Source organism: Procambarus clarkii, chromosome 48, assembly GCF_040958095.1.
Source record: "Procambarus clarkii isolate CNS0578487 chromosome 48, FALCON_Pclarkii_2.0, whole genome shotgun sequence".
NCBI classification, from domain to species: Eukaryota; Metazoa; Arthropoda; class Malacostraca; order Decapoda; family Cambaridae; genus Procambarus; species Procambarus clarkii.
In genome coordinates this window covers 33,677,287-33,691,344 of record NC_091197.1, presented here as the reverse complement: position 1 = coordinate 33,691,344, position 14,058 = coordinate 33,677,287, and the positions used below count along the sequence as shown (strand labels likewise).

The 14,058-nt window shown below is 45.8% G+C and overlaps 1 protein-coding gene across 2 annotated transcripts in view; it reads right to left on the bottom strand.

Moving 5' to 3' along the window:
• LOC123764825 (putative leucine-rich repeat-containing protein DDB_G0290503) overlaps positions 1–14,058 on the bottom strand; it is a 210,886-nt gene that overhangs the window by 68,250 nt on the left and 128,578 nt on the right. For both annotated transcript variants that reach the window (XM_069302692.1, XM_045753014.2), the window contains exons 6-9: positions 7,146–7,341; positions 6,901–6,989; positions 6,702–6,797; positions 5,180–5,356 (exon numbers count right to left, since the gene is read on the bottom strand). In XM_069302692.1, coding sequence (XP_069158793.1) covers positions 5,180–5,356; positions 6,702–6,797; positions 6,901–6,989; positions 7,146–7,341 — 558 coding nt within the window. The remainder of the gene's footprint in view (positions 1–5,179; positions 5,357–6,701; positions 6,798–6,900; positions 6,990–7,145; positions 7,342–14,058) is intronic.

Here is a 14,058-nt window from a genome sequence, read left to right as displayed (position 1 = left end):
GGTAAGATAGGTAAGGTAAGGTAAGTTATGTTAGGATAGGTAAAGTTAGGTTTAGGAACGTTACGTTAACTAAGTAACATTGGGTGGAGAGGATAGGTTACGTAGGTTTGAACAGTGTAGATCAGAGAACAGTTTTAGGGTAAAGCAACTAAGAAAATATGTTTTAACAGAAATGCAGGTTTGGTATGAAAAGCTGAACTAGTTACATTTTGGAGAGAAATTTTATGACTGAAGATGTCTTAAAGAATAACATGATGGAAGAAGGAGAGTTTCTTTGATGAACGAAGGTGTCTTAGAGAACAACTTTGGGAGAACAAAGGTGAATTAGAGATCACTTTGATGACTCTGAGAATAACTTTAGATGTCTCTGAAAATAACTTTGATGAAAGAAGATGTCTTAGATTAACTTTTGATGACTTTGAAAACAAGTTTGATGAATAACGATGTTTTGAAAGTTTCTCTGACGAACGAAGGTGACTCTGAGAATAGCTTTGGGTAGCTCTGAGAATAACTTTTGTTGTCTTAGAATAACTTTTGATTGTTCTGAGAATAACTTTAGATGTCTCTGAGAATAAGTTTGATGAACGAAGATATCTTACAGAGCAAATTTTATGTTTCGAAGAATAACTTTTTGATGACTCTGGGAATGACTTTGTTGTCTTAGAGAATAACTTTGAGGGCTTAGAGAATGTCTTTGATGAATGGAAGGTTACTTAGAGAACAACATTGATGTTTAGAGAACAACTTTGATGACTGAGAATAACTTTTGATAGCTCTTAGAGAATAACTTTTATGAACGGAGATGTTTGAGATTAACTTTGATAGCTCAGAATAACTTTTGTGGACATGAGAATATCTTTGGATAACTCTGAGATTAACTTTGATGTCTTTGAAACAACTTTGATGTACGAGAGTGAGTTAGAGATTACCTTTGTTAACTCTGAGATTAACTTTGATGAACGAGAAAATACTTTTGATGACATCGAGAATAATTTGATAGCTCTGAGAATGACTTTTATGCCTCTGAGAATAACTTTGAGGATGCAAGTAAATTTTTGAGTGTTTGAGAGTGTCTTTTGATATCTCGAAGAGTCCCATTGAAGTCTCAAAGGATGTCTTTGAGTGCAACTTTGATGTCTTTGAGTAAGTCCTTGATGGCTTAGAGAGAATATCTTTGATGAACGGAAAGTTACTTAGAGAATAACATTTCATGACTGAGAATAACTTTTATGAACGAAGATGTCTGAGATTAACTTTGATAGCTCAGAATAACTTTTGTGGACATGAGAATGTCTTTGGATAACTCTGAGAATAACTTTGATGTCTTAGAGAAGAACATTGATGACTTTGAGAATGTCTTTTGAGAACATGAGTAGTATTTGAATGCGTCTTTGATGTCTTTGAAACAACTTTGATGTCTCGAAGATATCTTGCAGATCAACTTTGATGACCGAGATTAACTTTTGTTGTTTTAGAGATTAATTTTGATAGCTCCGAGAATAACTTTTATGCCTCTGTGATTAACTTTAATGAACGAAGATGTCTTAGAAAGTTTCTCTGATGAACGAAAGGTTACTTAGAGAATAACATTTTGATGACTGAGATTAACTTTTTGATGACTCTGAGAATAACTTTGAGGATGCGAGTAAATTTTTAAGTGTTTGAGAGTGCCTTTTGATATCTCGAAGAGTGCCCTTGAAGTCTTAAAGGATGTCTTTGATGTCTCGAAGGATGTCTTAGGGTGTAACTTTGGTGTCTTTGAGTAAGTCCTTGATGTATTGAAGAGTGTCTTTTGTTATCTCGAAGAGTAACTTTGATGTTACGGAGAGCACCTTTGACTATTTTTCTTACTTAACGACATGTAATTTTTACGAAAGTGCTGAAAAAGTTACATTTGACTATTTTAGTTGAGGAAAGACAAGAAAAAAATATGACGACAGTGACTATTTTAGTGCTCCACAAAGTATAAATGTCAGTTAAGAACGACGATGATAGATATCTTTGACTATATTTTCTTACTTGACGATGGATAAAGTTAGTTATGAACAGTGCTGAAAAGATTCCTTTGACAATTTTTAGCTAAGCGAAAGGTTGTTTTAGTTAAGAACGGTGTTGAATGAGATTAATCCTGACTATTTTTCAGATGAGAGAAGTGATATTTCAGTTAAGAAATGACAAGGAAACATGATGAAGTAACTATTTTTAGTTGACCGATGAATACTTTTAGTTGAGCAAAAGACAAAACATGATGAACATGACTTTTCTGATGATTGGCGGATAATTTTTAGATAAGAAATGACAATGAAACATGAAGAACACGGTTATTTTCTGTTGACTATGGATAAGTTTAGTTGAAAAATGACGAAAGTGACTATGTTTTAGTTGATTGGCGAAAGATTTTAGTTAAGAAGTTACGAGAAAGGTTTGTCTTTGTAAATTTGGAACTGAATAAAGTGTAGATTTGTTTAAGAACATGGTTGGTAGAACTATTAAGTTGACTACGAGAATTACTTTGACATAGTTTTGCAAATAAAAACTTGGTGACTAAAATTGTTGAGGGAACTGTAATGCAGTATAATATTATTTGACAAAGAACTAGTTAGTGAATGGAAGAAACAAAGAACATAAAAAATTGAGGTTAAGTAGGGGAATGAACACAGTGAACATACGGTGAACACAGAAAACATGTAAGAAAAAGTTGATGAATAGAGTGATCATGCAGGGAATAAGAACTTATAGAGAATATGAAGACATGATAAGGAACATAGGGAATACAAAGAATGAACACTGAACATGTGAAGAACAAGCTAAGAACATTGAGAACATGAATATTGAGTATAAAAGTTATACAGAGAACATATGATGTACATGAAAAACATGACAAAGAACATAGTGAATATACGGGGAAAACGGCAGAAAAAATTTGAACTGAGCATGCTGTGAACATTTGTAGAACATGGAATGAACACAGAAAACATGGAAAAAATGTGAAGAACACAGCTGAATATAGAGAAATATGCAAATACAGGGGGACAAGAGCTGGAGCTCAGTAACTGACTTGATCTTATTTACTACATCTGAAATATGACTGTTTAAAATTTCAGGGGGATTGGACTGCTAGTAGCGAAAGTGGTCTCTGTCAAATTTGGGTCTTTAATTGGACTCTGATTAATTTCGATCATGAACTGGACTCTGATGAAATTTGAGCTTAAAACTGTCTCTGACTAATTTTGCTCTCAAAGTAGACTCTGACGAATTTTGCTAGAAAACTGGACTCTGATGAATTTCGATCAAGAACTGGACTCTGATGAATTTTCACGGATTACAGGACACTGATGAAATTTGAGCTTAAAACTGTCTCTGACTAATTTTGCTCTCAAAGTAGACTCTGGCGAATTTCTGTTGATAATTGGACTCTGATGAAATATGAGCTTAAAACTGTCTCTGACGAATTTTGCTCTCAAAGTAGACTCTGGTGAATTTCTGTTGATAATTGGACTCTGATGAAATTTGAGCTTAAAACTGTCTCTGACTAATTTTGCTCTCAAAGTAGACTCTGGCGAATTTCTGTTGATAATTGGACTCTGATGAAATATGAGCTTAAAACTGTCTCTGACGAATTTTGCTCTCAAAGTAGACTCTGGCGAATTTCTGTTGATAATTGGACTCTGATGAAATATGAGCTTAAAACTGTCTCTGACGAATTTTGCTCTCAAAGTAGACTCTGGCGAAAATTGGGTATAAAATGGACTCTGTCAAATTTTCGCAGATTACAGGACTCTGATGAAATATGAGCTTAAAACTGTCTCTGACGAATTTTGGTCTTTACAGGTGAAATAGCCGTAAATGGATATAAAACTAAATGTTATGGATAAGTTGTCTGTTTTCCTTAACAAAACATTTTCTCTGAAAATGGTCCTTTTACAAATTCGGTCATAAACATATAAATAAACTTCTATGATTATTTGAAACTCTGAAAATAGCTGTAAGGAAATAGGAGGAGAGAGAGAGAGAGGGACGGTCCAGATATTATTATTATGGAGAAGATAAGATACGATTACCGAGGTGACCTGAAGGCCGTGTCTGGCTGACGTCTAAAGTAAACACAGGTGAGGCGACAGATTGCGAGGTAAGGGGGGAGGGAGGGGGGTGAGGTACAAGTGGGGGATGCAGGGTGAGGTACGAGCGGGAGATGATGGGGGACGGCTGTGAAATGATTCAGATATACTAGTTTCTAAGTAAGAATTCAACTTAAACATATACAGCCTAAATATCTGTTTTATTATGGGTAGGAACTCTGAAAAAAATTCTCCCATAAGAACTTTTTAACAAACTCGTATGACATTATTTACATCATAAGAAACCTTAACAAACTTCTAAAATCTCAATAATTATTTTCCTCATAAGAATTCCTTAATTCCAAATCTGTGACTCCCCAAATTTGCCTGAAAACCCTGACATGCTACACGTGATATTTGCCCAAAACAAAATATCACCTGTGGACTGTACAGTCCACAGGGGTCCTCTCGCCAAAAAAAAAAATATCACCTGTGGACTGTACAGTCCACAGGGGTCCTCTCGCCAAAAAAAAATATCACCTATAGACTGTACAGTCCACAGGGGTCCTCTCGCCAAAAAAAAATATCACCTGTGGCTCTTCCTCCCTACTACTATACACCCCCCCACACACACACCCACACACACCCACACACACACCCCCACACACCCACACACACACACACACACCCACACACCCCCCCCCACACACACACCCACACACACACCCCCCCACACACACACACACCCACACACCCACACACATCCACACACACCCACACCCCCTCCCACACACACACACACACACACCCCCACACACACACCCACACACACCCACACACACACACCCCCACACACCCCCACACACCCACACACACACACACACCCACACCCCCTCCCATACACACACCACCACACACACACCCACACACACACCCCCACACACCCACACACACACACACACCCACACCCCCCCCCCCCCACACACACACACACACCCTCCCATACACACACACACCCCCCCACACACACACACCCACACCCCCCCCCCCACACACACACCCACACACACCCACACCCCCTCCCATACACACACCCCACACACACACACACACCCACATACTTCTCCTCTATCCTGCGGGATAGCTCCTGGGCCACGGAAGAGATCTCCATCAAGATGCGCTGCTTCTCGCTGGCGCTGAAGCCGGCCTGGAGCTCCTTCATCTTCTCGTCAAAGTCCCGCAGCTCCTTGTCCTTCTCCACCTTGGTGCTGCCGTAGTCCTCCAGCAACTCGTTCATCCTGTGGGTGGCCAGGATTGTAGTGGAAGAGAGAGACACAGAGACAGACATAACGTCTACCCGGGGCAGTAGATGGTAGGTTACATTTACAACTGAGAAAACACAAGCGAAGATGATAACTAGACGGCATTTGACATATCTGACAGGCTTGCAAATGGGTGTCACAACCCCCCACCAACAACACCGAGAGTGACCCACCAACAACACCGAGAGTGACCCACCAACAACACCGAGAGTGACCCACCAACAACACCGAGAGTGACCCACCAACAACACCGAGAGTGACCCACCAACAACACCGAGAGTGACCCACCAACAACACCGAGAGTGACCCACCAACAACACTGAGTGACCCACCAACAACACTGAGAGTGACCCACCAACAACACCGAGAGTGACCCACCAACAACACCGAGAGTGACCCACCAACAACACCGAGAGTGACCCACCAACAACACCGAGAGTGACCCACCAACAACACCGAGAGTGACCCACCAACAACACCGAGAGTGACCCACCAACAACACCGAGAGTGACCCACCAACAACACCGAGAGTGACCCACCAACAACACCGAGAGTGACCCACCAACAACACCGAGAGTGACCCACCAACAACACCGAGAGTGACCCACCAACAACACCGAGAGTGACCCACCAACAACACCGAGAGTGACCCACCAACAATACCGAGAGTGACCCACCAACAACACCGAGAGTGACCCACCAACAACACTGAGAGTGACCCACCAACAACACCGAGAGTGACCCACCAACAACACCGAGAGTGACCCACCAACAACACCGAGAGTTACCCACCAACAACACCGAGAGTGACCCACCAACAACACTGAGAGTGACCCACCAACAACACCGAGAGTGACCCACCAACAACACCGAGAGTGACCCACCAACAACACCGAGAGTGACCCACCAACAACACCGAGAGTGACCCACCAACAACACCGAGAGTGACCCACCAACAACACCGAGAGTGACCCACCAACAACACCGAGAGTGACCCACCAACAACACTGAGAGTGACCCACCAACAACACTGAGAGTGACCCACCAACAACACCGAGAGTGACCCACCAACAACACCGAGAGTGACCCACCAACAACACCGAGAGTGACCCACCAACAACACCGAGAGTGACCCACCAACAACACCTAGAGTGACCCACCAACAACACCGAGAGTGACCCACCAACAACACCGAGAGTGACCCACCAACAACACCGAGAGTGACCCACCAACAACACCGAGAGTGACCCACCAACAACACTGAGAGTGACCCACCAACAACACCGAGAGTGACCCACCAACAACACCGAGAGTGACCCACCTGACGTTGATCTCAGACTCGGCTTTCTCCCGCTTCTTGGCCTCCTGGTTGAGTCTCTGGGTCAAGTCCTGGATGGTTGTGTTCATCTGGATGAGTCTGTGGAGAGTCATTATTCATCATCAGCACAGTCATCACATATTAGCAGTGCCACACACCACACAGTGCCACACACCACCCACAGTGACACAGGGGTACTCACTTGCCCTCGAGGGCCCTCTTGGCCGTCTCAGTGAGCCTGTTGTCGTCTGGGAGAGGAGCGGGAGTTCTGACCAGAGGCAGCGCCGGCGTCTGCAACCACGAGTCCTTCCTTATTATACCTCTTTATAGCACTCTTTATACTACACGTTATACCACCCTTCTCAACACCACTGGACACTCCCACAACACCCCACAACACCCCACAATACCCCAGGTAACCTCCCCACAACACCCTACAACACTCACATAAGCACGCTTGCTGTTGTCTTCGAGGAGGCGGCCCTGCATCCTGACGTTGGCCTCGAGGGAGGTCATCTCCTGGGTGATGTTGTCCACCTTGGAGGCTGTGTCTCTCATCTCGTCTCTCAGAGAGTAGCACAGCCTCTCCAGTTGCTCCTTGCTCTGGTTCATGGCCAGCACCTCGTGGCGGTACTCCTGCAGCCTGTCGGTATAGAGTGGGGCACAGTATAGTGCTGTGCAGGGCAGGTAGTGATAGTATAGTGTGGGGCACAGTATAGTGCTGTGTAGGGCAGGTAGTGATAGTATAGTGTGGGGCACAGTATAGTGCTGTGCAGGGCAGGTAGTGATAGTATAATGTGGGGCATAGTATAGTGCTGTGCAGGGCAGGTAGTGATAGTATAGTGTGGGGCACAGTATAGTGCTGTGTAGGGCAGGTAGTGATAGTATAGTGTGGGGCACAGTATAGTGCTGTGCAGGGCAGGTAGTGATAGTATAATGTGGGGCATAGTATAGTGCTGTGCAGGGCAGGTAGTGATAGTATATTGTGGGGCACAGTATAGTGCTGTGTAGGGCAGGTAGTGATAGTATAGTGTGGGGCACAGTATAGTGCTGTGCAGGGCAGGTAGTGATAGTATAATGTGGGGCATAGTATAGTGCTGTGCAGGGCAGGTAGTGATAGTATAGTGTGGGGCACAGTATAGTGCTGTGCAGGGCAGGTAGTGATAGTATAGTGTGGGGCACAGTATAGTGCTGTGCAGGGCAGGTAGTGATAGTATAGTGTGGGGCACAGTATAGTGCTGTGCAGGGCAGGTAGTGATAGTATAGTGTGGGGCACAGTATAGTGCTGTGCAGGGCAGGTAGTGATAGTATAGTGTGGGGCACAGTATAGTGCTGTGCAGGGCAGGTAGTGATAGTATAGTGTGGGCCACAGTATAGTGCTGTGCAGGGCAGGTAGTGATAGTATAGTGTGGGCCACAGTATAGTGCTGTGCAGGGCAGGTAGTGATAGTATAGTGTGGGGCATAGTATAGTGCTGTGTAGGGCAGGTAGTGATAGTATAGTGTGGGGCATAGTATAGTGCTGTGTAGGGCAGGTAGTGATAGTATAGTGTGGGCCACAGTATAGTGCTGTGCAGGGCAGGTAGTGATAGTATAGTGTGGGCCACAGTATAGTGCTGTGCAGGGCAGGTAGTGATAGTATAGTGTGGGGCATAGTATAGTGCTGTGTAGGGCAGGTAGTGATAGTATAGTGTGGGGCACAGTATAGTGCTGTGCAGGGCAGGTAGTGATAGTATAGTGTGGGGCATAGTATAGTGCTGTGTAGGGCAGGTAGTGATAGTATAGTGTGGGGCACAGTATAGTGCTGTGCAGGGCAGGTAGTGATAGTATAGTGTGGGGCATAGTATAGTGCTGTGTAGGGCAGGTAGTGATAGTATAGTGTGGGGCACAGTATAGTGCTGTGCAGGGCAGGTAGTGATAGTATAGTGTGGGGCATAGTATAGTGCTGTGCAGGGCAGGTAGTGATAGTATAGTGTGGGGCATAGTATAAAAAAGTAATTATCAAAAGAAGGCACCATCAAAGTCGCGAAATAATCAGAGGGCGCTAAATATCGCTAAGGATGCCAATACGAGAACAAAAGTGGGTAAGGCGAACGATATTAAAGGTACCTGATTCTGCAAGGATACTATCGAGGGACAAGTGACCGCGAGGGACGGTCGGGAAGCAAGACACATGCACGTCCTGAAAGTCCGGACATTCAACAAGCATATGCACGACCGTAAGAGGGACAATGCAGTGTAGAAAATAAGGAGCAGGGCGGCGAGTCATTAAATGACCATGAATTAAGCATGTATAGCCAACACGCAACCTTGTCAGAGCCGTTTCCCACCGCCGGTTACGGTGGTAGGAGGAAAGCCATAGAGACACACTACTCTTAAAAGCTCGCAATTTGTTATCAGTAACAGAAGACCAACGGCCCTGCCAACGGGCATGGACTGGGGAATGAATAACTGGGTAAAAGTTGGGATAAGGAATACCTTTACAGGAGATGGGACAGGTGCAGATAGCTTCCTTATCTAGGGGAGTAGAGAAGATTAAAGAACAGGCTTACGAAGAAGGAAAGACAGAGGAAGATGAGAACCGGAGCTAACAGTTGAAAAATGGGAACCTAGGTCGGTGGTCGCGACCGCCACCGGATCCGCCACAATAGTACCACGGAGCTGACCCAGTATCTTGCGCGTTTTCTTCCAAATTTGGGGCAAAGGAGTATCGGACATAATCGTAGAGACATAAGATTTCCAACTCTCACGTTCAGCTGTACGGATGGTCCTATGGGCCACCTCACTCACCTTTCAAAATAAAATAAAGGAAGCAGCCATCTGCCGGTGGAGGAGCCAATCTGCAAGTCCTTCGCACATACTATGTACAGGCAGTCAGCTCAGTGATCGATTATGCCGCACCTGCACTCACAAATCTATCACACCAACAGTGGAAAAAGCTTGAAGTTGCCCAAAACAATGCTATGAGAGCTGCACTGGGAGCCCCCATGTGGACTAGGCTTGAAACTCTTAGACTGGAGACGGGTTTGCCCTCTCTACAAGAAAGAATATCACAAAGGACAGCTACAATTGTCAGTAAGATAATTATTTCTTCTGATCCAATCCCAGTACGGCAGGCCTTGGTGGTTGGACTAGGCCAAAACAATGGAAACTCTTGGGTTGCAAGAGCAGGAAAATTCCTAAACAGACTACATTTAAAAAACATGATTCTTGATAGAGAGGGTGATCATCCACACCCAAATTACACTCCTTCCGCGCCGTGGGAAGAGCCTACTTTCAAAATAGTAATAGAAAGTCTCCCAATGAAAAAGGCTGCCTATGATCCGACAATCCTAAACCGCATAATAGAAGAGCAAATGTATAGCATAGCAGTAGCAGGAGCCACCCACATCTTCACAGACGGATCGGTGGACACAGAATATGAGAGTGCTGGCGCTGCTCTTTGCACGGCCAGTGTACAGGCATATTGGAGACTGGGAGGACTAGTATCATCAACCCAAACTGAGCTGTTTGCCATACAACAGGCATTCGCATATGTGATTGCACAAAACACTCAAAATGCAATCATACACACAGACTCAAAAGCTGCACTTCAAATACTAGGACAAAAACAGTGGAAAGATAATGTGGAAATAATTACCACCATTTTGTATCAAGGAGCAGTCGCTAAAGGCAAAGGCCTCAACATAACTTTAAACTGGATCCCATCCCATATTGGAATCCCATTAAATGAAAAAGCTGATGAAATTGCTAAATTGGCAACTCGTCATCCAGTGATACATAAAACAATTCAACCCAGCCTAGAGAACATAAAAAAACATCATCACCAAAAAACTCTCACATCTCAACAAAGCCTACCTGCACCAGAGAATAGCTGAAGGTTCGCCCTCTGCAACATGGTATCTTCAGGCAACCAAATTAGAAAGGATAAATATCCCAAAAGGAATCCACAGGGAAATAGCAGTTAGGTTATATAGACTACGTCTAGGTTACAGATGCAACTGGGAGATTGGTGAACCCCGACAGAGAGAGTGCATCTTCTGCCAAACTGTCACAAAAAAGCCATTACTTCATTATCTTCTGGAATGTGAAGCAACCAACGATCTTAGAAGAGCTTTATGAGTTCCTGAATCATGCAGTGGCCACCCTGAAGCCATCAACACAGCCACTCTCCTGGTCAACAAAGGTGTTCAGCAGCTGGACACCCTCATAAAGACTGCGAAGCAGTATCCTCCCCCGCGATAACAGCTTGATGGTTAAATGCAAACTCAGAATACTGAGAAAAAAAATTGTACCACTTACGGGCTATTCATGCCCGTGCCACCTCTTGGGTGGCTTAATCTTTATCAATCATCAATCAATCATCTGCCGGCATTTCTTCCAGGGTGCCCGCTTACAGCGGACCGCCTGAGCACAGTCTGCATTCTACCAGGGACACGCACTTCCGCGTGCCCCGGGAGGTAGAGCCAGGAATAGAGCAAAGGGCAGAGCCGAACATGGTGTCATGAAAAAGGAGGGCGGCTCGAGGGTGAGGCAGAGTGGAGAAAGTAGCATGTATAGTGAATAGGTTCCTGTCAGCCTTGGCAAACTGCCACCTAGGGAAGGAGAGGGGAGGGTGAAAAGAGAAAAAAGTAACAAGAATGGGGAAATGGTCACTGCTATGGAGGTTCACCAGAATTCAGAAGAGACAGAGAAGAAGAGAGGACAAACGGTTCGTGAAGGCAGCCTCGGGTGTTTGTCAGAACATCACCCCTGAGGGTATGGTGACAGTTGAAATCACCCAACAGGAGCACAGGTTCTGGTAAGGAGTCCAGGAGGTGCTTAAGATCAGGAAGAGAAAGTGGGACATTTGGGGGAGGGGGAGATAAATGGAACAGACCGTATATCATTTACTCACAAAGATACGGGCTGCAGAACATTGGATAGGCGATTGAAAAAGGAGGGAGACGAAGGGAATATCAGTACGAATCAAGAGAGCTCGACCTCCGAAATGTGGGGATGGGGATGCAGTGATAGAGTCGGAGTCAGAGAGTGGGGAAGAAAGTGATGCCTTCTTACCTGCCGGGGAGGAAGGAGGAGAGGAGCCAGGCTTACATTTCTGACTTAAGGAGACAGGTATGCCAGCAACAACGTACTGGACGACAGTCTCCATAGTCTCAACAGGAGAATGAAAACTGGAGCGACCAACATGAAGATTGCTGGGAGGATGATGGACAACAGCCTGGACAGACAGGCGGCGTGGAGGGCCCAAAGACAGAGGGGAGGGCTGGGAAGAAGGATCAGGAGGAGACGGGAAAGACAGGAGAGACATGGCAGACTGGGGAGGAAGGAGGGAAACACCAGATAGAGATCCAGGAGGAGGACCCCTTGTGTCAGCACGTAAAGGAGCAGGGGAGGCGTCGGTGGGCGTGTCCGGGTCCAAGGCCTAGAAACGGTTGAGAGACTGAGAAAGTAGGGAAGGGCGAGGAGAGAGAGAACGCAACACACGAGAATAAGATATGTTAGTGAAAGGGGAGAGATGACAGACTTGGCATCTCGCCTCAGGAAAAAGACAAACGATCACAGTGCTTCAAATTAAGGATGTCTTCCTCAAATTTGTAGTGTATACACGCGCCCCCTCTCTGCTCCAGAAGGGGAGGGGGTAAAGTCGGGAGGGTCATAGGAATAGCTTGGTCTGGGCCCAATGTAGTGGGGGCTACAGAGCCTGGTCGTCCAACATAGTCCGACTTGGGGGCTTGGTCGCCCACCCCACGAGTATGGAAAGTTATAAGAGGATCATTCAGCGGCATAGAAGTAAGGAAGTAATAATTTCATTCATGAAAAAGCCCCCATACCCACCATGGAGCCACAATTACAGGATAGGACACCCGACAAGAGACAAGCCGCCCCCCCCCCCACCCCCCTCCCCCCCCTCCCCCCAGGAGTGCATCATGAGTATACGTTCCACAATTGCCACGTTAGGAACCGTCAGACCATCGAGATCAGGTTCAGTAACGAAGGTGAGGATTGACAAATAAAAGCGTCCTCTCACTCGAAACATTGGCTACCACAGTTCTACGGGTGAGAGAGTGTGCCTCCCCAAACACCCGGGCCTCAAAACAGAAAATGTCCGAAAGAATAATCAAGAAGGGCAAAAGGTCGTCGGGAAAGACAATGAGAAAGGAGAAGAGGGTGTAGGAAAATGAAACATAAGAAAGAGGAAATAGCGACCAGCACAATTAGTGAAGACGGCAGCAGGGATATAAGGTTTCAAAAGGACAGAGGAGTGTCCCACGGAGCATCACACCCGAGCAGCCGTCTACCAAGCCTCCTCACGACCACAACGGCTGGAGAGGGGGGGGGGAGGGTCATAGTATAGTGGTAGGTTTACACTGAGTATACCACAAGTATCACAACCCCATTACTGTAGACCATGAGGGTGACTGTGACAGTAGACCATGAGGGGTGACTGTGACAGTAGACCATGAGGGGTGACTGTGACAGTAGACCATGAGGGTGACTGTGACAGTAGACCATGAGGGGTGACTGTGACAGTAGACCATGAGGGGTGACTGTGACAGTAGACCATGAGGGTGACTGTGACACTAGACCATGAGGGGTGACTGTGACAGTAGACCATGAGGGTGACTGTGACAGTAGACCATGAGGGGTAGCTGTGACAGTAGACCATGAGGGGTGGCTGTGACAGTAGACCATGAGGGTGACTGTGACAGTAGACCATGGGGTGTGACTGTGACAGTAGACCATGAGGGTGACTGTGACAGTAGACCATGAGGGTGACTGTGACAGTAGACCATGAGGGTGACTGTGACAGTAGACCATGAGGGTGACTGTGACAGTAGACCATGAGGGGTGACTGTGACAGTAGACCATGAGGGGTGACTGTGACAGTAGACCATGAGGGTGACTGTGACAGTAGACCATGAGGGTGACTGTGACAGTAGACCATGGGGTGTGACTGTGACAGTAGACCATGAGGGTGACTGTGACAGTAGACCATGAGGGTGACTGTGACAGTAGACCATGAGGGTGACTGTGACAGTAGACCATGAGGGTGACTGTGACAGTAGACCATGAGGGTGACTGTGACAGTAGACCATGAGGGGTGACTGTGACAGTAGACCATGAGGGTGACTGTGACAGTAGACCATGAGGGTGACTGTGACAGTAGACCATGAGGGTGACTGTGACAGTAGACTATGAGGGTGACTGTGACAGTAGACCATGGGGTGTGACTGTGACAGTAGACCATGAGGGGTGGCTGTGACAGTAGACCATGAGGGTGACTGTGACAGTAGACCATGAGGGTGACTGTGACAGTAGACCATGAGGGGTGACTGTGACAGTAGACCATGAGGGTGA